We start from the raw sequence: 27,074 nt of genomic DNA on the forward strand, positions 1-27,074 counted from the left end.
CAGTTTTGCTGAAACATGGATTGAGAGTGCTATGCTAAAGTTGGCAATTCAAATCAAATTTGTTTCTTTGACTTTTTTGTTCTTCAATTTTTCCATTTCTATCAAAGAATTTTAGCAGGGATAACTGATGGGATCGTCATGGGGAAAGAGATTAGCAAGGTCATTGATTCGAGGAATTGCAAAGTGGTAAGGCAGAATGAAAGGCAAAAGTTGATTTTAGGAAGGAATATGGCCAGTTGGCCAAAATCTAAGGAAGAGCAAGGGTGGGGAGAGAAGCCTGGCATTGGGATAATATTAGGGGGTGTTCAGGGGAGACTATCAAGGTTTCTGACAAGTGAGAAGAAATAGTAGTCAGAATCCCCTTTGACCTGTTTTTATTCTACCCTCACAGACAGGGGATTGGGCAACATTCCTATCTGTTAAGTTTCACATTTTCCCTTAGATTACAAAAATACATATTTCCTCAAGGATGTTATAAATCATGACTTTCCTGCTTTAGGCCAATGGGCAGCCATCACCTGGCCACTTGGGCCAACACATCCCTCTGCCCTGAGATGAAATCCATTGGCAGATGTGGAAAGCAGATGAACCTGTTCTTCCAGTGATTTCAGAGAAGATGCGGACGTCTGTCAGAGGACAGACCTCTGAAAATGGAGGACGACTTCCTCCTCCTTAGCATCAGAGAATTCTTGCTACTAGGTCATTGCAACAATGTAGTGCAAAATATTTTCTTTGTAATTAAAACTAGAAAATGGAAAAAGGATGTGGGGTAGGCGAGAGAGGAATAAACCATACACTGTAAAGGGTAGTAAACAAACTTACAAGATCAGTGAATTTCCATCTTGAGTTTGCACCAGTATCAATAACTGTAGGAATTTATCCCAAGGAATTAAATAGAAATTCATGTGTAAGGATGTTCATCATGACAGGAAAACATTAGACATATCCTACATTTCCAGCAATAGGGAATTGGTTCAATAATGGTGGGATATACAATATAAATCCATTCAATGGAATACATGCATGCATTTAAAAACGTCTCATATTTAGAATATTTAATAAAAACATATTCCTACTAATTTAAGTAAAATTTAAGGGAAATTTTACTTATGTAACATTTAAGGGAAAAAAGCAGAGTAGACAACCATGTGTACGACCTGGATTTTAAATATACAAATAAAATATTTTCCCCTGCATATAGACATTACAGATCTCAGATTTAAATAGGTATAACAGGTTGCAGCCCATATGGTTAAAATAAGGCCTTGAAAATTAGTTTTACACATACAACCATACTCTTGGTTTTCCATCTAATGACACCAAAAAGATCTTTTCTATTTATAATGATGACCTGAAGGTGAATATGATGAAAATGTTACCTTGTGCCAGCCTTTTAAAGGCCATTTTCTTTTCTTCAACATAAAGCCTTCATGTTTGTCTGGTCTCTGGACATTTGTTTGGCCTATTTTCAGCCCTTCTATAATTTCCCAGCTGTCAGCTTCCTGAGAGAAAAGAAGAAAAACAAATCATGTGTTTTTGGTGCTTGATGACACACTTAAAACAGATTAAGTAGAAGTTGCTTTTGAAGCACCACTCGACCCACCACAAGTATGAACAACATTCTGGAACAAATTCTAACATCAGACCCAGCTAAATACTTATAACTGAGGCTAAAACAAGTTTCCTGGAAGTCTGCAGGTCCACCAGAGACGAGGTGGAGTTGGAGACAGGTGGGATGGAATAGAGCTTCGATTGCCTGGACTCAGAAGGATTAAAATGCAGTTTTCGAGACAGTTCATCTCTGGGCACAGAGGCACTTTAAAGTTTTGAAATAAGACTATTTTCATGATAAACGTTCAATTAGTGTGTGAACCTGGCTTTCTGTGAAGAAATGGAAAGGCTCCAGTGGTTTACGTGGCACGTAACCTACTAAGCTGAAGAGCAGCACGGAGGGCACGTTTCTTCTCGGTGAGGCTGCGTACATTTTGGAGTGCACAGAAAATGCGCTGCTCACCAAACACACCAAGAAGTCTGTGCTTTCGAAGACACACAGCCTGAGACAGACACCTTTAGGAGCCCGTGGAAAAAGTGCCAGACTGCAAGGCCAGAAATCTGGGATGCTAAAGTCCATGCTACCATCCTCCTTTGTTAAAAAATGGGCTAAATCCCGGTTTCCTCTTTCAAAAGATATGTTTTGTTCACCTATGGTGTTCAGATTTCTTTTAATGCATTGTTAACATTTAAAAATCAGGAGATTTCAGACTTTAAACATCCAAATTTCTAGCATTTTGTGAAAGCCTAGGAGATCTGGCAACACGGTCCTGCCCTGAAAGAAGAGTGCCCATCTTCAGTTTGCCCCAGCCTGCCTTGGACCTGCTTCTGTGGTAACTGCCTGGCCCTTAACAACATCCTAGGTTTTAAAATCTCTGGACCAGGTGATTTCTAAGGGCCCATGCAGCTCTAAAGTAACCATTGACTTAGCAAACACTCATATTCTAGATCTCAGGCATGTGACACAATTTGGAGACGGGAACAACAAGCTCACATCCCATGCACAGCTACTCCAATCCTACCCACAGTGCAGGGAAAGAAAATCTCTTAGTGTAACCCGCTCCGCGGCCTCAGCTTCACAAAGCTGGATGCAGCTCATGATCAGGGCACGCCCCTCCACAGAAGGCCGCAGCCCAGACTGACTTGGGGAGGTGCCTTCTGAAAGGAGATGTTCTATCACAAATTATCGTTAGATCACAGAAAAAAAGGCTTCCACAGGAATGGCCAATGGGTTCCCATACAGGGCAGGTGGACTTGCTGGCCCACATGTTTGCATAGTGGTGCCCAGAACCTGCTGAGGGACCGTGAACCAGACAAGGCCCAGAGGCAAAAGTACCATCGCCACATACTGATGTTGGCCGTGAGGACAGATAGGGAGAGCGCTCTGTATTTACTATCCATGCCTCTTTTCCCTTTCTTCTCCTTTCATGCCAGAAGCTGCTTGCTCTATGACCAAGTCAAATCTATGTTTCAGTCCGACCCTGTGTAAATGGGTGGAATTTTCACAGAAAGGTATGTTTCCAAAAGATACGGCTGACCATTGCTTCATTCTAACATCGCGAAGTCCAGGAGATACTCCTCGTTGCTGCAAAGCCCGCTATAGCCAGCATCATGCTTCTGTCCCACATCCCTACAACAACTCCCCAGCCCCTCAGAGGAAAACTAATCCGAGACCATTGTCATTTCTTCATCTCCTTGGGCATCTCCGAGGGGCGCCTAATGAATGAACTGTGTACCTTACAGAAACACACCTACCAGTTTTATTTGGCAACATCAAGAACCCTTTAAAAGATCTGTAAAATTAGACATTACTAAAACTGCTTTTTTTAATTAAAAAAGGATCTGTAAATTAACCCTTACATTAAGAAAACAACCCCAAATGTGATTTTCTACTTGAAGATAATTCTGCCAGAAACTGTGATTGATCTCATTAAAACTGTTAGATAGATTTTTTTTTTCCCCAGATAGATTTTTTTTAAAAAATGTTTCTGATGAGACAATTTCAGGCTGTATACCATGTTTTTGGGGACAATACACGGGCAGGTGGTATTATCAGCCAGAGTACAAAGGAAAGTGCTTTGGTATTCTCATTTTTTAATACTGAATTGCAATTCAACAAGTGAATACTGCTTATGAATAATGTTAGAAAAATAGAAGAAAAAAGTAGGTTCTCATACAAAGTCCAGTATCTTTGGCTTTCTACTCACTAAAACAGTAGATAAAAATGATGGATTTTTCTTCCATAAAAATGATGGGTTTCTACTGATTTCTTTTTAAAAGTTTGGTATAATAAGAAACTAAAAGATGAACTCTCCATATATGTGTAAATACATTCATTAGCACTCTCTCTGTTCTTAGAGAGGTATCAGCTGTACTTCATGACACTTCTATTTTTAGTAGTCTCCAGCTATGCATAGCATCTCTAAAAGAATAGCATTTTTATTTTTGGTGCGATCTAATTTGAAGTCTGGTGTTCATTATTTATTCTGTGTGGTGTGTGTGTGTGTTTGTGTGCGCGTGTGTATATGATGAATAGTCTGAATTACTTGTGAACATGGAAACATTTAATAAGTACAAATGTGTTTTGAATTTTTTTTCTAATTAAACTCAGAATGTAATAAAAGCTTATCCCTGTAGAACTATGGCTATTGATTTCTACCACAAGTCTTTTTTTGTTTTTCTTCTTTGGGAATTTAACTGAACAGGAAAGAAAAAGGGGTAAGATAGAAAAGGCGAACAGTTAAAATGTATTTCTTAATTATAAGTGAGGCAGCTCTGAACAAATAATTCCATTTGCTCCTAGCATAAGAAATTGAGAAGAATCCTAGTGTAGTTCTTATAGTTAAATAAGCTGTCAAACTGACAAAGAAGCAAAAGATAAAACCAGAGCAAACAACATTCTCCCTATTTCAGTTATAAGTGCTGATGATAATGTTACAAATATGGTGTGTACGAATGAAACATCCCATCTCAGTACTTAGCACAACCCATCTTTAAGCTTAGTCCTGGACCAGGTCTATCTTAAGAAATCTAAAATTACTTTCCGAAAATTGAAGAATTTTTCTCCAAGATTTCAATTGATACTAATTTTCTGCTTAAAAGTCTCCAGTTTTCGTAGGTTTACTTGTCAGAGAACCAGCTGGACGCCCCCACATCATCGTGATCACCTCAGTACTTGACTTGCATCAGATACACAAACGTTTTCATTATGACAGAGGTTTTAAAAATACTTTTGATCTAATAACAATAACTACAAGCAGAAAGTAACCTAATAACATCCCTAGTCTGTTCATTTAAAAAAAAAAATAGAGACATTTCCTTTCTCAGTGTTCTACTCTGTGTGGGGGTGAGTGGGGGATTTACGTGAAAACGCTTTGGAAGGTGAAAGTACCAAAGAATTCAAACAAATTCTGAGACAGGACTATGTGTACGCCAAACAATGTTCTTTCACCACCAAACAATGCCAGAAAACCCATCTTCTCTCACAGGGGCTGCGAGATGGTGAGAGACTATGGTATCTGGAATGGAGAGGACCCTTCAAAAGGTGTGGTATCTATTAACACAAAACACCACAGGAGTATTAGTTCTACAGTAAGACCCAAGCGGACAACAGCATGGAAGGGTAACGGGAACTGGATGTTGTTGGTGTCTGATCCAGATCCTGTATCGGGCCAGGGGACCCACACCCCAGCTGCTGTAAGCACTGGGAACACTAAGGCTAACGGGGAAGTGCTATTTTCACCACGCTGGGGCTTCCCACCTGGGAAATTAATTATGCTGCAACATCGCTCTCGCTCATGGCTTTCAAATCCTGAAGGACATAGGGTTCCAAGGCTAAGGAAACAAAAAGGCCTCCTCTCCTCCGGGTGAGACCAACTCTGTGGTATAATTCATGCTCCAGAAATCAGGCTGACAGTGGACTCCAGCTGAAACCCCTTCTTACTTAGCACCATGCCTGCCCTGACCTTTTCCCTCACCCCTTTTCTCCTCAATAAATTACAAGCACCACAAGCCCAGTCACAGGTTGTCCTTCTAGGGAATCAGACAGAAGAGAGAATGTGAAACAAAGTAATGAATGTGGTAAGTACAGAGACAAGATACACAAGACAGTCTGGGGTTGAGGGTAGACTGGGTAAGAAGATGATGAGCAGCCTTTGAAAAGGGGTTCAGGTGGGTCTACCTTAAAAGAGGAGCCAGAGTTTTAGCAAGGTGAAGGAAGAGGAGGGAAGTGGAGAGAATTCAAAGCAGGCCTGGTAGAAGGAGCAGACACCCAGCAGTGGAGGAGAGCAAGAGCAGGGACATTGCAGGGAAATGTGCACAGGGGGATGTAGCTGGAGCATAAAGTGACATCTGAAGAGACTAGGGAGGTAGCTGGCAGGAGAGGAGGGGCCAAAGCAAGTCTTTTGTGTGTAGCTCTCTATTAGTTGTTTTAATACCAGCACCTCTCCTCTGTTTCTGTGCATCATTCTCCAAGTCTCCCTTTCTTTGAGAATCTCTCCCTGTCATGGTCCCTGTTTCCCTCTGTCTGTCACACACTTCCCAGCTATCTGACTCTGGACAACTTACACTCCAAGTCTCTGTTTCCTTATTGATAAATTGAGAATAGTATCAGTACTCACTTCATTGAGTTGGGGGCTGATTAAGTCAGAGAATATATGTACTAATCCAGTGCTGGTACAAAGTGGGTGCTCAATAAATGTCAGGTACTGTTTCCCTTGCCTCTATATTTACTTATTCTCTCTCCTTTAGCTACCTATAAGAGAGAACGGATGTTTCAAAGAGGTTACTAGTTATGTTCACCAAATAGACTTTCTCTATTTGTGATGCAAATAGAAATCAGATCATTTTTATTTCTCTCCAAGTTATTTTTTATAGTTTAATAACTCCCCCTTTCCTTAGCTTAGCAGTCTACTCCTGTCTGACAGAATAAAATTTATGGCTTGTAAAGTACCTCCCAAGTATAAAGAGGTACAATGTATATATTCCACAACACACGGGTAGTAGAGTGTTCTTTTCTTAAAGGATTCTGTTTAATGAAGAACAAGCACAGTAGAAGGATCAGTTGTGTATATTTAGAAGTTAACCTTTTTTGGAAATAAAGTGCTATTTTTATATTTGAATTCAAAATCCCCAGACATTCTGTTTTCTGAGTTTCTAGATAAGGGAGCCAGCCCTTTAAAAAATCTCAGAGTCGGGCTAGGAGTAGGGAGGTAGGATGGCATCTCCTCGACTTTTCTTTATGATTTTTGAATTTTAGATATAAATGAATTTAGATGTTTCCCTAGGTGGAAGATGAGCAGGCTGAAGGGGAAGGAACACTGGCTTTCATGAGACGGAAAAGATCTTAATCAATAATCTGCAGTGTTTCCCTCAGAGGTCACTGCTAGGAAGGCCAGTTGTAAGGAGACTGGACCTCTGAATGTACAACAGACCCTCTGGGTAGGTTCTAATTTATCTGCAGGTGGGGTAGACCTTAAGAAGGTCTAAGTTTGAATCCCTGCTCTGCTGCTTAGTTCATAACTTTGTCTAAGTTACGAACTCTTGGTTTCCGTATTGTAAAAATGTAATACTGACATTGCATGGAGCCGTTCATAGGGTTATGGTAAATGGGAAGATGTATTTAAGCACTCAGCACAGTATGTGGGCAATAATGGCAGCTGTTGGTATTGTTATTATTACTGGACCAACTTTTTTTGTGTTTTTTTTGTCTCTTAGTTTCTTGTATAAATATTTTCTCATCTCTCCAACAAGGAATGATAATAGTTTCTCTTGCCCCTTTTCCTTAACATGAAGAGAATGCTGGATTTCTATATGTAACCCTGCAAGTCCCAGCAAAATATACTTTCATCTCTTCTCTCCTTACACAGGGCAGGGAAACCCTACATATTGGAGGCAGAAAGAAGTGGAAGAGCAGCACTACGAGGGGAGTCAGTGTAAGGGTTATTTACAGTTCAGCTAGCATACAGCAGGAATCATGTCATCTGAGAAAGCACCACATTCTATCACTGACCTTGGAGAGGGGGACTGGTTCCGGTTCTAGCAACTGTCGACTTACAGAGGGTTCGGTGCTGGAGGAAGCAGTCCTCTCCAGTACATGGACACTCTGAAAATAAATGAAAATACAGCCCAGGGTGAGACAACCCATTTCTCATGGGGGTGAGATCACACAGAGCACAGTAAAAACAGTGGGTTATGTTAAAAATGGCAGGTTCCTGAGGAGACTAAAGGCAGAAGCAACAGTTAGAAAAATGTCAGCCCAGGATTTTATGGTCCCCTCTTATCAATTCGCTGCTGAGGTGCTGCTGCAATGCTGGTGTCAGTCTTAGAGAAGGAGTCAGAGCTCACACCAATTTATAAAAATAACACAGAATACATCTGAACATTTTTACAGCTTTATGGGAGTGACACTCTACTACTTAGACAGTTAGCCTTACATGAAAATATTTTCTCACATTTCCAATGCCAACAAAGAGAAAGTTCTACATCAAAAAGCCCTGAGTCTTAATATCATTTAGCCTAGTTTCTTATAATCCTTGGAAGGTAACTATATTATGTTATGTTATGTTATATTATAATTATAATTATTATAATTATAGAATCTTAAAATAATTCTTCCGTGCACAGAGAAAAAAATCAATCCATGAACTAAAATAAACAGTAGATGTCTTATACAAAGACTATAAACAGCAGTGATAGATCAGTAAGATAACATTCCAACAGAAAAATAGGCAAAGTATTGAACAAGCAATTCGTGCAGAACATTTGAAAAGATGTTCACCTCAACCTCAGAAATATTCAAAGACAAGAAAAGCAAAATAAGAATGATTTCTTTTTAACCATCAGATTCAAGAATGGATTAGGGTTGCGGGAAAGGGAGTAAAAATTGGGTATGATCTATCTAAAAAGGAATTTTGCAATTTTATTAAAAAGTCTTTGGAAAAAGAAGTACATGACTCATTGGTATGCAAATATATAAGAACAGATATGTTTACTAAAGCATTATTTATTATAATTGAAAATGTCTAACACATACGAGACTAGTACAAATTTATAAGGAAATACCATGCAGTGATTAAAAATGACACTAAGGATCCATGTTTACTGATACGTAAAACATACCCATGATGTTCTGTTAACTAAAAAATCAGGCTGTAAAAAGTACATAGAATATGACGATGTTACACATATACTCAAACTGTATTTCAGAATGTTAACTGTAGCTAACCAAAGGTTGCGGGATTATAGGCTATTTTTAATTTTTTCTGAATATTTGTCTAATTTTTAATAAATAGATATTACTAGTATATTTGGAAAAAATTAAGTCCTTTTTATGGGGGAATGATTCTGAAAGACATCAGAGAAATAACTCAGTGTAATTAATTCAGATATAGCCTGAAAATGAAATATAAAATTTTTACTCTAGTTATTTCATTTTTCAATAGACAGGTTGGTATTTTATTTACTTATCGAGGTCCCTATTTTTGATATCTTGTTGGAAAACTATTAGATTAATATTTGCTCTTTCATGAAGAAAATTGTGCTTTGAACTGAGCCAATTATTCTTTTTTGTACATTGTAAAGCTTTTGGTTATTTCTATTACCTTGAATACAAGGGGTCTGATCACAGATTTTAAAAGTCCTACCTGAATGCATTTTTAAGTCATTTATTAGAAAGAGAATAATTGAAGTGAAAGATTTATGAATTGTTCCTATTTTTCCAATTCATGACAAAACAGAAGAAACAAGGAGAAATATTTTGGGACCAAATATCAAGTCAGGCAGGGGATAGCAAAAATTCCTAATCTGACAGCTATAGTGTCCAAGGACAATTTAAGTGTTAACTGGCATTCTGCTCTTTCCATTCCCAGATGTACTTGAATTCAGAGAGAAAAATGATATGTGGCTGAGTGCCCACAACTGTGCCAGCGCCTTCACTGGGAAAGTCAAAAGCAAAGGTGTATGGAATGAAAAACTGGAGGTGTATGTTCAGATCTTGAACAGACAAAATGGGAACAAACGCCCTGGGACTGGCATTATTTGCTTGTTCATGTTGATATGTTGGACTGGATCCCATTTAAAACATATCAGCTAAATTTCAAAGTTAGATTCATTCTAGGATTATATAATTAGAAACTAAAATGAGAATTTCTGTTATTATTGAAACAAAGATTTTATTACCTTCTTTTGGGATGTAATCATCTCTCCCCCACACACTCTTTCATGTTCTTTTTTTGAGTGTTTTGGAAGGACAAAAGGATTATGCTCATTATATGAAATTTAAATACAACATAGAAGTACATAAAAGAAAGAGTCAAAATCCCCACCCCACTGCTACTCACCCTCCCACCCCACTAGCTCTGCAGCAGTGGTTCTCAAAAGGTGGTTCAAGACCCTTTCAGGGGGCCTGTGAGATGAAAACTATATTCATATAATACCAAGATATTGTCTGCCTTTTTTACTCGCATTTTCTCACTAGTGTCCAATGGAGTTTTCCAGAGGATACATAACATGCTATATTGAAATATATTAAACACAAGCAGATGTAAGAATACAGTTTTCTACTAAGCCAGACATCAGAAAGATTTGCAAAAGTGTAAAACAATACCATTCTTTTCACTAAAACTTGTTTTGGAAATATATTTTAAAGTAAAAAATGTTTTTTAGGCTAACATGTGACAGGTCTGTTGTTATTTTTAAATAAAGAAATATTTTTAAATTCCATCCATTTTAATTTCTAATGTAGTAAATATAGATATACATAACCCACGTAACAAAAGCTCTTTGAAGTCTTCAGTAAGTTTTAAGAGTGTAAAGGGATCCTGAAATCAAAAATTTGAGACTCACTGTTCTAGAAGAACTATTAAAATTTTGTATTTATTATCAAAATGGAGAATTCTGACTTGCATGTAAGTTATTTCCTTTCTCATAATGCTTCTTTTGAAGAAAAGCATTGTTTTAAAAAAATTAACACATTTTAAAATTTCTTTAAAAGTACTTAATCCACCTTAAGCTAAATTATATAAATCTATTCATTAATAGCCCCAAACAATTCTGACACATTACACAAACTTGTAAGAGAAAAATAAACCTTGTTTTATATACTCTTCAAATACATCTGAGCAAAACTTCCCTAAATTATATGAAGATTAAAAAAACCCCACATAAATGTATTTTTCAAATGCATGAGTTGATTTTTCTAAAAAAGAACCAGGAGCAGTAAAGATACATAGGTGTCACTGCATTACAGAGATATAAAATGCTTTCATATTGCCCATAACAGATAAGTAACTTCACAATTTGAGATATATTGCTACAGGAAACAAAAAGCTTCCAAAATACCATTTTTAAAAATCAAGAATTAGAATCATTTAGAAATCACAAGTTTTAGTACCCGTTCTTCCCTCACTATTTAATAGCACATCAAACAAAAAGTTCTGTAAAGTAAATATAATTAAGTAGAGGATCAGAAACTGCCAATGAAATGCGTCATTCATTCATTCATTTATTCATTCACTCAGGTGTTGGTTCAATTAATGAACAAAATGTTGTTGGGCATTTATACTGTGCTGGGCAGAGATGATAGCGTGTCAGAGAACAAAACTGACAAGAGAATTCCTCCTGTGATGCGTATATTCTGGAGAGAAGTCTGATTATACAAAAAGACCAAATAAGGCTGAACAAATTTTTGTAAACACATGCATCAATCCTGTTCCATGTGGCTAGTGAGTGCTTAATATCTTTGGTCTGAGCTTCTCTGTCAGGACCCTCCCCTCTACTTACACTTGCAGGTTGCTGGACAATAAAGCACACATACATCGCCTCCTCATTCTCCTCTGACAAATAAACATGGTAGGAAAAGCAAAACTTGGAAAGAAACTTGACCTTACCAACTATGTAAGCAGAAAATAAAGGATTTTATTCAGGAACTTGGCCAGGGAAAGGAAACTAAATCCCCTAACTTCCGAATCAAGCCACAGACATAGAAATCAATTTAGGATACTTAAAATGTGATTAAAATAAGTTTTGTCTCTATAGGTACAAGGGATACTTAAATGTTGCTAGGATTTTGTGGATCAGAAGGGTTAGAAGCCACACAAACCATGACAGAATATATAAATTACCTACCCCAGTACCTGTCACAAAGAACATAATAGTGTCTTCTCTACCTCACTTTACAAAACAGTACATTATGAAAACAAAGTAAGAGGTTCATTCCTTTCAAACACAGTACAATATATTATAGTACACATTCAAGCTGAATGAAAAATCCAAACCCGAAATTTTGGTGATTTGCCAAAGCACAGAGAATCATAAAAACGTTTACTAAGAAACAGTAAGTAAATGAATATTTTTATTATCATAAATGTATGTATGCATTTTACTGAAAAATTAAAGCATAATTTATAAAACTGCCACCTGATAGTCATCATTACAAATGTAACTAGCTTAAAAAAATAAGCTATTTCATTCAACCTCCACAATGATAACAAAGCCGAACGCTCTTATACAAATTTGAGCAATGTTATATTTGTATGTTACTAGAACTTAACTATCATTGACTATCCAATAACAAAGGACTAATATACTACCTTCACCATTGTTTTCAAACTCATGGTTTTTAAAACCAAAGGATATCGCTGAAGTTATAGAATCACACATGCAACCATTCATTATTTTTAATGCTATATCTAAGTACTTGAATGCTATATTTTTAATATCGGCGACATAAAGACAGTTTTCAAACCTTACCATACCCAGTCTTGGACTTTAGTTAGATTGGGTGCTCCTGGAAGGTAGGAACCAGCTCATATTCATCCAGCTTGGTATTCATACCAAGATGAATATGAGCTGGTTCCTACCCTTCTTTACCCCTAACCCACCCCATCTTAGCGTAAGATGCTGAACACTGTAGCCAGTCAAAACTTTCTGGAATTTTTCGGTGCTCGACACTTAACTTGTGGACAACAGTCCCTCAGCAATCATTTACACATGATTCGGCATAAAACTACCTTAGAGCTTTATCTTGGAATTCTGAGAATCACAGCTCCAATAGGATGGAATTTTTGAAAACATTTAAAGGACGCAACTTTTAAAACTGAAATGTCTAGTGGATTAATCATAGAGCTCTTGTTTATTGGATTTGAAGCTATGACTGGTCAGTGGGGAACACGTCACATTTAATTTGACAACAACTTCTGTAACAAGAATGAATTCTTTTCATAAGGTTTCCTTTAAGGTCATAATTTGTGCTATAATTTTTTTGTACTTTTCGTCACAAGCTGGCTGTTTTCATATTCTTTCACAGTAACTTGGAAACACATGCCACATACCTTCAAGGTGTTAATACATATTAAACAAACAGGTTAAATAAAGGATTACATAAACCTGTTAATAACTCTTTTAAAAAGCAAGTTTTCTCTCAAATACTAAAATTACAACTTCATTTCCAGGTCAGTGTTTTGTTTTGAAAGACTTTTTAAAGAGTAGTTTTAGCTTCTCACAGCAGAATTGAGGAAGGTACAGAGATTTCTCATATGCCCTCCACGCCACACACGCACAGGCTCCCGCAGTTATCAGTATCCCCTCCAGAGGGGAGCATTTGTGACAACTGATGAAGCTAGGTTCATTCCAGTTGAGTTCTTTAAAGAAATTAGAACACACAGAGAAGGTGAAAGTACTTACCCGCCTTTTGCTCCTCCTGCTCAGAGAGACTTGATGCATAGTCAGCTTAAAAGCAGGAGTCTAGAACATGTATTTCACTGCAGCAATTCAATTTGGTAAAAGTTTGTTCCCTGGGTAGTGTTGACTGATCTTAATACCTCCTAGGCAGCAAGTGGAAATCTGCCAGCATGACTACAGCCTGGTTTACCCGGTATCAAAGATGTGGGTAAACAGACGGACAATGAGACGTTTAATAATAGCTGAAAGGTTTAATGCAACTCCTGCATAAAGGAACATGACTCTCAAAATGAGAGTCCATGTGATCTGCTGAACAGGTCTCTTGATTTGTTGAGCTTGTCATTTACTTTAATTTTATTTCAAAGACATAAAGGAACTGCTGGAAATATTTTAGGTTGTGGCTACAAATTTCTGTAGAGACTCACTTTTCATACAAATTTAGGACAGTAATAAGGAGAAGGGGACCCCTGCTCTCTGCATGGTGACTCCAGCAGATGAAATTGTTCATGATTATTTTATCTAAGCTACTTTTATATTCATGAGTTATACAAAATGTGCTCAAAGAAAAATATCCAAAATAATTTGGAAACTTCTAAAGTACTTTGTTTTTTTATAATATAATAAAACATATAATATTGACATATTATATTAGTTGATATATAATATTATATTAGTTTCAGGTGTACAACATAGTGATTCCACACTTATATACCTGACAAAGTGATCACCACAATATGTCTGGTAACCATCTGTCACTGTACAAAGTTGCTACGATATCATTGACTACATTCCCTGTGCTGTATATTACATCCCGGTGACTTATTTATTTTATAACTAGAAGTTTGTGTCTCTTATTTCCCTTCACGTTTTCCACTGATATCCTCACTTCTCTCCCCTCCAGCAACCATCAGTTTGTTTTCTGTATGTAGGGTCTGTTTCTGTTTTGTTTGTTCATCTGTTTGTTGTTTTGTTTTTGTTTTTTTTTAAGATTTCACATATAAGTGAAATCACACAGTATTTGCCTTTTTCTGACTTATTTCCCTTAGCATAATATCCTCTAAGTCCATCGTGTTGTTGCAAATGGAAAAATTTCATCTTTTTATTGTTGAATAATATTCCATTACACACATATATGAATATATACATATATATACATATATGTATATATGTATATATATATATATATACACACACACATATATATAGTGCCAAGAAAGGAAACACATTTTAAGAAAGGAAAAAACTATTAAAATCGTAATACTCAATATATACCAATAACAAAAGATGACTACAAGACATGTTTGACTTTTGCAATTACAAGAGGTGCTCAAAGTGGTTACCATCAGCATCCAGATACTTTTGATTACGGCAAACTACTGCTTGAGCAATGTTGACCAAAGTGTCCACTTGTAAACACTTTTTTGGCACTGCTGGTATATATCATGTTTCCCCGAAAATAAGACCTAGCTGGACCATCAGCTCTAATGCGTCTTTTGGAGCAAAAATTAATGTAAGATCCAGTCTTATTTTAATATAAGCCTGGGTATAATATAATATAAAATATATATTGTATATCTATATGATATATATAGTCATATATATCATATACCTACTTAATATTTATATATGTATATTTGTGACAGAGTTGGTTTGTTTTGATCACCTTTATAAACTCAGAGCAGATATATCTATATGTACTCATAAATATTTGCTGAATGAAAGAATAAGTATTTGTTGTAATACATAGTGTGTAGGTTCCCACTTTCTCACAAACATGCTTAAATTATCATGAGATAAATATAGATAGTTTAGAGGACAAATGGTGGCCCAACTCCTGCCTCAGGGCCTCAAAGATTTTTTTTTTTGCCAGTGATGGTGGTGGTGGTGGGGGAGGGGGTGGAACAGAAGAGAAAAAAGAAATTAAAACCACCTACAACCAGCAATGAACTCAGTATCTTGGTATGTTTCCTTTCACCTTTTTTTCCAATGTGTATAAAAGTATACATTCAATTCTCAAAAACAAATTTGGAATTACACTATATTTTCAATTAAATAGCCGTTTTCTCCCAATTAACAATATATAATATTCCCACAGCGTTAAACATTCTTCAAAACATTTTGAGCTGCTATGCAATATTCCACTCTATGGCTCTGAGATAGGCTATGTAAATAATTCCTTGTTGAACATTAGACTATTTCTAATTTTTTATTACTATAAAAATACTTTGATAAATATCTTGGCCCAGAAATCTATACATGTATCTTTGGTTGTTTCCTCAGAATACATTTCTTAGAAGCTGAGTTATTGGATCCTATGATATGATCTTTTAAAAGACTTCAGATACATACTGCAAAATTTCCTCCAGAAAAGTAGAATCAATGAACATGCATAGCAGTAGTGCATGGGAGTGTCCATTTTCCTGAAACCTTACTAACTCTGAATCTTATGATTATTACAAAACCAGCTCTTAACTAGCATTTGAGGTCAAGAAGTCTGGCACTTTAAAGTATACAATAGGTACGATGCATTCTTTTACATTTGTGACAGTATTTTACTTATAGCCTATGAGAACTACAGTAGGTGCTGAACAAAGCGAGGGTAAATTTTTCTGTTTGTCCAAGTTGAAAATCAAATAAAGCAGTTTTGTAGATTTATGGTCCTTTGGGATGATGTTTTATAGTCCTAATGGAACACTTAAAAATATATTCCAAATGCTTTCCAAATCTGGGTGAATAACAGCCTCTTGGGGAAGCTTCTGTAAATGACAGATTCCCAGGCCTCCCCCAAAGACCTACCCATGAGGGCCTTTGGGGTTCACTAACAGATTACACCATGGCTCTCTGTTTGGTGTTATGCCTGTGAACCGAACAGGTAGTGTTAATCTTGAATCTGACAAATGAATTTGCTGCTATAAAAATGCTATCCCAAAGCAGCCAGCTCAAGGTAATAAAAGATAACCTCTTCAGTGAGGAACTAAGGCAGGCCTAGAGAACCAAAGGGTTCTGGCAAACATCCCAGGGAAAGCAGCAAGTAGATTCTTTCACGAATAATGTCAAGCTCTGAATCACTGGATAATGAGCATCTGAGTGCCAGGTGACACATTTCTTTGTGGTGGTCTCCATTTCAGCACAGTTGACATGGGCTGAACACATTTTGGAAACACCAAGCAGCAGTGACAGCGATCTCCAAACAGTGGGGAGAGCAAGAAATCTGCGGAGCTGCTCATTTCACTTCATGGAAAAGGCTAATCAGAGTTTTCAGTAAACAAATAGATGATCAAAACTTCTCATGCCAAAGGAAACACATGTAGTAAAAATACAGAAAATTCAGAAAAGTACAAACAACATAAAATTCATCTTTAATACAAGTACTTCATGATAATAACTATTAACGTTTTGGTCTATGTGCCATTTGGTCTATTATTTGCCAGGCCAATGAGAGTGTGAAAAATCACTATTATTGCAGAGGGGAAAAATGAGGAGGCAATAACTCAAAAATGCTGCCTTACAAAGTTCACTTATAAGTGTACAGAAAGCCCTTCTCCTGGATATTTAGCTCGTCAAGACTTACAACAGAACAAATAGTGAGTGACCAAGAATAGGGGCTCCAGAATCAGGCTTCCAGGGAGCAAACCCTACCTTAACTGCCCATTAGCTGTGGCCAAGATATTTCACCACTTCATGCCAGAGTTAAGTTCTCCGGAAAAGGTGATAATAGTCGCAACCTTCCAAAATGAGAACTCATGAAATATTAGCTGTTGCTGGTGTTGGTCTTTAGTTTATTCATGTACTTTGCCTAATATTTAGATTTTTCAGGACACCCAATTTACAAAATGCATTTAAATCACAAAAGTTGGTCATAGTGTGAGTTTTTGCAAGCAAATATTGTTTTCCCACTGTCACTGGCCCTAAGTGAAATCCCCAGAAAGCTAAATGGGAAGCAACTAAAGAATTTAAATACACCAGTATCACTCCAGTGAGGACACTGCAGATTTTCATATAAGGTTAGTTATCATATTTCTCTCTGAACTGAGAGTTGAGTTCCAGGGTGATCCTGAAAATCCCTGGATCCACTGAATTCTATAACACATAGAGCTAAGAATTTTCTAGTCAGGTATTGGCACATTTCAAATTATATTCCTCCTTACTGATAAGATTGGAGATGATTTAAATTGGAGGTTAGTTATTAAATTAAGAATGCTTGAAACTTTTTATCCAAAGATTAGAAACCTTGTTTTGTTGTTGTTGTTGTTTGAGGTAACATGACTATATTTTTCACAACTCGAAGATGGAAATAGGTTTCATATTCAGAAGATGGAGACACTATATTGCAAAGCAGTGATTTGGTTATTTCATTTAACAAAGCTATTTGAAAAAAATGCTTCAGAGTTTTAACTGGAAGAGACATGTTCCAATTCAGTTCACGTATATGCTGGGGGTCTGTTTGTCTAAGAAGAACACTTGTCATGAAAACCCTGTACAGAAAGTATAGACTTGGACGAGGAACATTTGTACTTTCTGGTTTCCTAGGCACCTTCTTCACTTATGATGCAAGTTTCCCATACAGCAGATACTGTTGCTATCAGAACTCTGTGTTTATTACACTAGCCCATGGTAACATGGATCTTACTGAATCACTACAAGGGACAGCCTTCACATGTCATCAGTGGAAATTATCTGAATGGGCCACGGTTGGTTTTGAAATGTACTGCTTTCGATAATATAGAGGAAACATTTTTAGACATTATGTAATTGAAATCTGCTTTTAGTCGTTAAAGATTGACCACAATACTGAATTTTATTTTATAAAAACTAGCCAGAAGATTAATTACCAGCCTCTTATGACTTATTCCTTATATAATTTTTCTTTAAAAAGTTCTTTATTATCTCTGAGCTTCAGCAAACTTTAAATCATTATAAGTAATGTCTGGTGTTTTCTCCCTTGGCTTTTCATTAAACAAAAAAGGTTGACTCATTTAAGCATTTAAACATCTAACACAATAGAGCCATAACAATTTACTCTGATAATAGACACTATGACCTGATAATTATATATTGCAAATCCTAAGTTCTTAGAGCAATAGGCTCTGATTTTCTGTGACTTCATAATGATACAAATACAAATAATTGATGGCTCCAAATAGGGGCCTCGCTTTTAAAAATGCAAATCCTTGGACCTGATTCCAGAACTACTGAAACTATCTCTAGATCATATACTTAGCTTATCACAGAAAATGACCATAAAACAAGTACTATGAGAGATTGGGAAACAATAACTCTTTTTAAACAAAGAGTTACTTCCCAGACCCACCAATATTTTTAACATCTGTGCAGAACGCTCCCAACACTTTGCTTTTAACTGATATCATTTCCTTCATAAGCCGCGAGCCTTTTATTCCACCACAAGCACTTTCAGCAGCAAGCAGCAGGTCTCTGTTGTCCTAGCTCCCCTCGGCACCTTTGACCATTCACTCTTCTCAGGAGTTCGCTCCCAACTACACTACATTCTCTCTTTGTCCTCGTCTCCCAACCTCACGATTATTCCTTCACAGCCACCAAGGTCTCTGGAGCCTGATTCACCAATCTCCTCCTCCATGCCAGCTCCTCATGCATGTGTTCATTCAAATCTATTCCAAGCCATACCATATGTGAGGTGCTCGGGATGCCTTCCTGAGCAAAACAAAACTCTTGTTTTTATGGATCTCACATTTCAGTGATAAGGAATAGAGGAAGGGGATAGAGGTATAAACAGATAAATAGGTAGCCTTTCAGGTGGTGGTTAATGCTTTGAAGATAAATAAAACCAGGTTAAATGGACAGTGAGTAATGAAGATATGCATGGAAGGGCAGAGAAGGCTATCCAAAAAGGGTACATTGAAGAATTAATCAAGTGTGTGAGCAAATCTGGGGACGCCTGGAGGAAAAGCAAGCTAGGCTGAGCGGGCCAAAAATGCAGAGGTCCTGAGAGCGGCACATGCTTGGAAAATGGAAGAAAATAAGTGGGGCAGAATATGGTAGGAGATGGGACCACGGAGGTAGGCAGATCCAGATTATGAATGACCTTGTAGACAATGGTCAGCAATTCATATGTTTATTATTTGAGAGAGATGGGAAACCAGTGGAGGGCTTGGAGCAAAGGAGCAGCTTGATCTGACTTAGGTTTTGATGGGATCACTCTGACTACTCTGTGAAAAATGACCTATATGGGCTGAGGGTAGAAGCAGGGAGAACAGTCAGACCACGGCCATAGGCTAGGTGAGCAGTGACAATGGGTCAGATCAGGGTGAAGGGGCAGGAGGTGGTCAGCAGTGGTCAGATTCTAGGTACATTCTGAAGGAAGAACAAACAGGATTTGCTGAGGGCTTGAAAGTGGGTGTAAGACTTTGGGCTTTACAGAATGAAAGGACAGAACTGTTGTTGACTGAGATACGCAGGACTGAGAAGGAGTAGATGTGAGAAGGAAATTAAGAGTTCAGTTTTGAACATGTTAAGTTTGAGACGCCTACTTAACATCCAAGTGGAGATCACCTGTAGTCACTTAAATATTACTGTGTTTGACTTCATACAAAATATCAGAGTAGGCAAATTCAACTGCTCTTGGGGGCCAGACAGGAAACATAAATAAGTGCTAAATTACAATAAGAAGAGATAGGGACTGTGGCTAATCAGAGAATAAATGCCCACCTAAAGGGAAGCTGCTCATGAGTGCAGTCTACTTTGCCACTGGAATGTGGGTCCAGTGTTCCTATATCTTCCAATATCTTAATAAAAGAAGAATCTGGAATTTTAACAACCCAGTATTAAGGGAAAAAAATTCCACAATCTACTAAATTCTAGAAGTGCTCAATTAAATAAAGTTCTACCTGCAAGATTTATGAGTGTCCTTATTTATTAATGTACATAGCAAAAAGAGATTGCAGTTAGCATTTTTCTAACTTACCTGACAGAATCCTCTCTTCATGCAACATCTCAAGCGAGAAGCTTTCCTTGGTACATATTTTGGGAAATGCTTCTTTATGCATAAGTCCTAGATGTCTCATCAATTTCTTGATTTCCTTTTTGAAAATCTCAGTACACATATTTCTTGCAGCTTATGAGTCATAGTTGATCACATACACACACACACACACAGCCAATTTTGTTAGATGCTCTAACATTTACTATCAGACTTGATTGAAACATAAATGGAGCATTTACTAAAGTCTTCAAACTTATTAAATACTAAGTGGAGTCTTGATCTTCTAGTTGATGAAGAAACACTTAAGTAAAATCACAAGGGCACTGAATCATTTCACTTCCCAACTCCTCTCCTTCCTTCACCTGTTGTACTACATGATTTAATGACAGGAAGGACAGCCAGTTGCCACTTTGCATTTGACATTCTGTGTTTTACTTATCTATGAGGAAGGAAGAAGGGAGAGGACAAATAAATCTGGAATGGAAAATTTGTAATAAAAAGACAACACTAATATTATTACAGGTCTTTAAAAATAACCTCTAGAATATATTAAAATATTTGAGGTACAAGTCTTGTCTCTGAAGAACTGGAGCGCATAGTCTATTTAAAAGACCTCACAATACAGTTGAGATCAGTATATAAAAAGATAAACAATATAAAATGTCAAATATTGTCACAAAGTTCTATAAAAGTTCAGAGAGGGGAAGGTGGGTTTGAGTATCACATGAGCTGGTCCTTGAAGCATAGGGAGGTATCAGGTCGAAAGCAGGATGGTGGGCATTCCATGAAGGAAAGACAAGGGTAGAGACAGAAATACGGCAGTTTTAGGAACCATGAGCAGACAAGACTGTATAGGTTTGGAGGAAAATGCAATACTGAGGCTGGATCAGATCATGGTGGTCACTGAATACCAAAAAATCTGGCCTTAATTGTGCAGGCAATTGATAGTCTTTGAAGCCTTCTGAGCATGAATCTGCCATATTAAGGAAGTTCTATCTTGTCAGGTCCTAGGGGAGACAGTGAGGCAAGAGCAGGATCCTGGGTTGAGGTGATGAGAGTCTGGACTAGGAAGTGAACAGTGGGAATAGAAAGAAATTATGATATTATGAGGGAGGAAATAATCAACAGGACTTGTTAACCTATTGAATGTGAGAGAGGCAAAGGAGAAAGGAACGGCTTTGAACCTGAGTCAATAACAGAATGATTATCCCAGTAGCAAACTGGTTTATACATACTGATTTAAGGTGCCAGTGTTATGTCTAAGTAGAAATGCCCAATCAATTAACTAGTGATTTAGGACTAGAACTTAGGAACGACAGGCAAATAACATGCATTAAGGTACCCTAGATCCTTTACCTATATGATCAATTTAGGAGAGACATAGGGATGGACTTTAAAATTTAGCACCATCTGCACAGATGTCAGTCAAATCAGGAGAATGGTCACATTCAAGGAAGACTAATTTATCACACCTTTTCTATGTCCCTTTACTATGAGAACAGTCACCGTACAAAAACAGATGCACATAAAAAACACTGCATCATATCATGTCACAGGATCACTCAAAATTTCTGATTTCCGTTAAGTTAATAGTAGATTTTAGGAAGTGATTGCGATAGGGAAAGAAAAACAGAACTGTAGTTCTTTGTTCTTCTTTCCCTTGAGGGAAATGAACAGACACAAAACTGGAGGCAGGAAGGAACCAGAGGAGAAAGTATTTGGGAGAGTTTCCACCTGCTAAGATAAACAGGAATGAAAGCAAACTCTCTCTTTAAATAATAATAACTGTTTGAACACTGTCTCTTAGTTTTCTAGAATTCATTATCAATTTTTTACGAACATGTTAGTTTATTCTCATCATAAAACTTTCCATTCGCAAGCCAGCTCGGAGTCACACATTCCATCTTCAAACTCTTCAAACTCCCTCTTGCAGACCAGGGTCTCAGTTTCTTGTTTTGTATGCTAGCCTTGGGGCTCAGGTGCAACAGACAGATCAACAATGCAAGACCGATGTTTCTACAGCACTCATCAGTCTTTTCTATTTGCCATAATTCTCCAGGGTGAGCTGGGTCAATCCTTTCCTTCCCTCAGCTGCCAGGAAGTCCATGCTGCTTAAAATTTCTCTCCATTTAAATACCCAGGGCATGGGAGTAATAGAGAAGCCATAACAAGAAAGGACAAAGGAGCAGTTGAAGGATAGACTAAAATTGCAAACTTGAAAGCACCTTCTTAGCATGCAGTAGTTATTTAATATAAATGTGTTTTCATTCATGGTACTCTTACTTTCTTCTACTCTGCAAATACAATGCAATAAAGATTATAACTGTGTATAATCACAGATTTAGTCAATAGTATAACTATTTCTAATGAACAGAACACAGATCTCCTCTTTGACCTCCACAACAAAGAACACCAATGTCAAAAATTCCCTAAGACCCATAGTAAAAATAGCTGCCTTAGAATATGTGAAAAGTATGCACATAAGGAATCAGTGATTCTTACAGATACCCCTGGAATCTATTGCTAGAAATGGGAGAGGGAGTGCTGGGAGGGTTTGTAGACTAAGGGCTCCATAAGGACTGCCCCCAGAATCCATTCCCACCTAGAAGAACGAATTCACATGCGGAACTGGCTGTTTCAAGACCCAAGTCTATACTATGGCCACTGAATAACTGATATTCATGCTTCTAGAAATCGGGCAATATACTTTGAAAAGTATACCCTCCCACCCCACTAGCTCTGCAGCAGTGGTTCTCAAAAGGTGGTTCAAGACCCTTTCAGGGGGCCTGTGAGATGAAAACTATATTCATATAATACCAAGATATTGTCTGCCTTTTTTACTCGCATTTTCTCACTAGTGTCCAATGGAGCTTTCCAGAGGATACATAACATGCTATATTGAAATATATTAAACACAAGCAGATGTAAGAATACAGTTTTCTACTAAGCCAGACATCAGAAAGATTTGCAAAAGTGTAAAACAATACCATTCTTTTCACTAAAACTTGTTTTGGAAATATATTTTAAAGTAAAAAATGTTTTTTAGGCTAACATGTGACAGGTCTGTTGTTATTTTTAAATAAAGAAATATTTTTAAATTCCATCCATTTTAATTTCTAATGTAGTAAATATAGATATACATAACCCACATAACAAAAGCTCTTTGAAGTCTTCAGTAAGTTTTAAGAGTGTAAAGGGATCCTGAAATCAAAAATTTGAGACTCACTGTTCTAGAAGAACTATTAAAGTGTCCAATGGAGCTTTCCATAGGATACATAACATGCTATATTGGGGGGGGGGAACTCTTGCAGGAATGTTCACTGTCCCTACAAAGGAAAGATTTTTATAAAAAGTTAACATCACCTGCTTATTGCGAATTTCCAGTTACACAAACAAAACTCCTATCATAAAATAATATTATAAAGCAAAGAGTAATACTGAGAAAGTGCTGGACAAAACAGCCACCTGTTTTGACAATGAAGAAAATTCATATGACCAAACTCCACACAACTTTGTCAGAATAGCCACTGAAGTAGTAACAAATTAACTCTGCAGACAAAAATAATTTACAGAATTGGCTCAATGGGATAAACAATAATTTACTTTCTCTATCAACTTTAATTAAACATTGTCTGAGTTCTCACTGCCTTTAATTCCCTGATACTAAATTTTTTTATTCACAACCTAACTGCTGAATCCATTATCAGATTCTATGAAACACCACACAGAAGTTAGTGCTTCACAGACCACTGAGAGACTTGTAGGAATAAGACTTTTGTAGGTTCATATTCTATCTCCAAAAATGAAGAGAGGGAGAGCAGAACATTCAAGTTCCAGAAGCTGGTCCCCGCTTCCAGGTGTAGACAGTGACGAGAACTCTCCAGGGCTTCCTCTAGCTGCCCTTCCTGTGGTCTGCACTCTAAAAGAAGATCCTAAATGACAAGAGCAGCACCTTCATGACATAGCCAGGTATTAAAAAATAGTGAGTTTTCCCATGAAATAAAAATCTTCACCACAATACTTCAGAATTAATTGGCAAACCCATCAGATGCGAATAGTACTGTATTTGCATAAATTAAAAGGCATTTGCTACTCTTCTCTTACCTGTCTACGGTCCCTTTGGGAGGACGATGAAGTGGAGGCACTTCTATGGGTTGGAGTGGATGTTTTATGAGCCGGGGATACGCCCTTCTCGTCTGAACTCATAGCTGAAGGTAGAGTCTAGTTGTATGCACTTAAGATCATCTCAATTGTGTCTCAAATTCAGACAAATAAGTAGATGAATGTTCAGCGTCAGTCCATGTCATGAATCAGATTTGACTAGAAAAGAGAAGGCAAATATTGAGGGATGTCCAAAACACCTAAAAGCAAAACAAACGAAAACCTCACGTAAACTATTTTAAAAACAAGTTAAAAATGATCATATTTAGGGAAAAAATACTAAAATGTTAGTGAGAGAAAGAACTCTGATACATTAGGAAATAATATTTCTTCCTCCAGGTTTTATGGTGGCATCTAAAAGTGTTAATATGTAACAAAATCTGTCAACAAAGGAAATGGGAAGAAATTATATGCTAAAGTTATATTTTCCCCTTATTTTCTTTTTGTTTTAAAGCAGATTATAGTGCTATGTTCTGGACCCTCATACAAAATACATCCATTGCTTCTCCTGTAATTTAATTTCCCCTGTCCAATGGATTACAATAAGAGCTCAGTCCACACTTGTCTTCCATTTAGTTCAGCCATGTCATGTGTGTGATGGTTAAATCCAACACAACAGAGTCAGTCACAAAAGGCAAAAGGGCTCATGCCTTTTGTGCATCATGTGATCAAGCATTTAGGAGAGATCAAGGAATACACATACCCATGGCTGCTTGAACCTCAAGTGTACAGCACACTTACATATGACTCTCCACAAACACAACACCCAAAGGGCTCGCAAGCATTTACAGATTAAGAAGCAGGTCCCAGAACTGGGGTAATGCTTGGAATTGCTTCACTCATCCACAGTTAAGAGCCACTTCATTTTTCACTTGTATTCATATAAGGAAGTCTGCATTATAAGTACTAGGGCTAAGAACTTGTGCCTGAGAGAAGCATTGTTCAATTGGTGATACAAGTTGCTAAGGTAATCATGAGATGTACAATTGAAAGCTTAAAACAACAAAAGAATAAGATGAACAAATGAAGAAACCAAAACTCATAGACACAGACAATAGTTTCGTGGTTACCAGAGGGTAAGGGGGGAGGAGGGTGGTAGATGAGGGTAAGGGGGATCAAATACATGGTGATGGAAGGAGAACTGACTCTGGGTGGTGAACACACAATGGGATTTATAGATGATGTATTACAGAATTGTACACCTGAAATCTATGTGACTTTACTAACAATTGTCACCCCAATAAACTTTGATTAAAAAAAATAGCTTAACACCAATCTGTGACCCAAAAGAGTGGCCACTAAAGTGAACCTCATCTTCTTCTAAGAAGATGGAAGGCCATTTTATAGCCCCCATTGGAATACTAATACTCCTTAAAGGAAGCATGGAACACTTGGGTGAGTACTTTAGCACAGGTTGGAAGAGAAACCTGCTGGCGATGAACAGAAATCAATCTTTAGGCCAAAGGAAAATGAGACCTCCAGTTCAGTCCAGAGGGAGAGACAGTCAATCAAAAACTCACACACACACACACTCTCACACACACACACGAAAAAATGCATGGATATTATGGGGACACACGGCAAGGGGAACTAACTGTGTCTGGAGGTCGGAGGTACCCTTGAGCAAGTGGATTGGAGTTGAGCTCTGAAGGATGAGTAGGAGTTAAGCAGATGCCTGGGAGTGCAACAAGGCATGATTAAGGAATTAGTGCTGGCCAGTAGGATCAGAGCACAGAGAAACAAAGACTGCCATGAGGGTCAAAGAAAGGCAGCGGGCAGCCCGGTAGGGCCTTGTCGGCCATGTTCATTATTTTGATTTTTATCTTAAGCATATGAAGCCATAAAGGGGTGTAGTATAACCAGATTTGTGTGTTTAAAAGGATACTTTGGCAGAAATGAGGAGAACCAAATGAGGGAAGTAAAGAAGATGAGGGAGGCACAATCGGGGAAGCAAGAGATGATGGACTAGAGAGGTGGCAGAAAATTGAGCACCTGGTCCTGTCAGTTGTGACAGGATGTGGAGGAGGACAGGATGTGGAGGAGGGTTGAGCGTGACTCCTAGGTTTCTGGCATTCTGAGCAAGGGAGGAACAAGGGAAATCCAGGATTGACAGAAGGTCATGAGAATGGTTTTAGACATGTTGCCTCTGAGGTACAAATGAGGCTTTCAAATGGAGACAAACACTAGGAAAGGTGGGTCGAAGCGCAGAGAAATTTAGGCTGGATACAAATATTTAACAGATTATGTCATGATACAAATATATTGAGTGATTTATGTATAGATCATGTAATTCTGCACTTGCTGTAAACTAAATTTTATACAGACCTATATAAAATCTGTTAACAGTGTGGTAACAGATTACGTGACCCTAAATATGTTAATCATGATTTTAATAGTCACCTGGCTATAGAGAATATTCAAAGGAACAATCCCAATAATTAAAAGGCAAATTATTATAAATTAGGAAAACTGGACATTCTAGTGAATAAAACTTGTCATACTTTCTTAAGATTTCAACTTCACTGCCACCACAGGAAAAATAAAAGCTACTTACTCCCCAAACTGGAAAACTTTCTTTTGCAACAGAACTAGTTTTGGGGCAAATAGAAATGTAAAGAGCTGTAGTACTCCTTGGTTCTAGATGAGGTGTCATTTAGTATTGGCAAAAGGTAGTAATAAGCTGGCACTTGTTAGATAATCATCTAATCCTTTTGTTTTATGAAAG

The 27,074-nt window shown here is 37.4% G+C and overlaps 1 protein-coding gene across 9 annotated transcripts in view; it reads right to left on the bottom strand.

Annotated features, from left to right (window-relative positions):
• Window positions 1-27,074, bottom strand: part of OSBPL6 (oxysterol binding protein like 6) — a 179,670-nt gene that overhangs the window by 53,373 nt on the left and 99,223 nt on the right. For 7 of the 9 annotated variants that reach the window (XM_033112168.1, XM_033112166.1, XM_033112176.1 and 4 more), the window contains exons 3-5: window positions 24,293-24,508; window positions 7,562-7,654; window positions 1,380-1,502 (exon numbers count right to left, since the gene is read on the bottom strand). In XM_033112168.1, the coding sequence (XP_032968059.1) occupies window positions 1,380-1,502; window positions 7,562-7,654; window positions 24,293-24,394 (318 nt within the window). In that variant the 5' untranslated portion in view covers window positions 24,395-24,508. Of the gene's footprint in view, window positions 1-1,379; window positions 1,503-7,561; window positions 7,655-13,233; window positions 13,387-24,292; window positions 24,509-27,074 lie in introns of those variants that run through there. The other 2 variants (XM_033112172.1, XM_033112170.1) reach the window with 2 other exon arrangements.

This window comes from Rhinolophus ferrumequinum, chromosome 8 (genome assembly GCF_004115265.2).
Source record: "Rhinolophus ferrumequinum isolate MPI-CBG mRhiFer1 chromosome 8, mRhiFer1_v1.p, whole genome shotgun sequence".
Classification (NCBI taxonomy): domain Eukaryota; kingdom Metazoa; phylum Chordata; class Mammalia; order Chiroptera; family Rhinolophidae; genus Rhinolophus; species Rhinolophus ferrumequinum.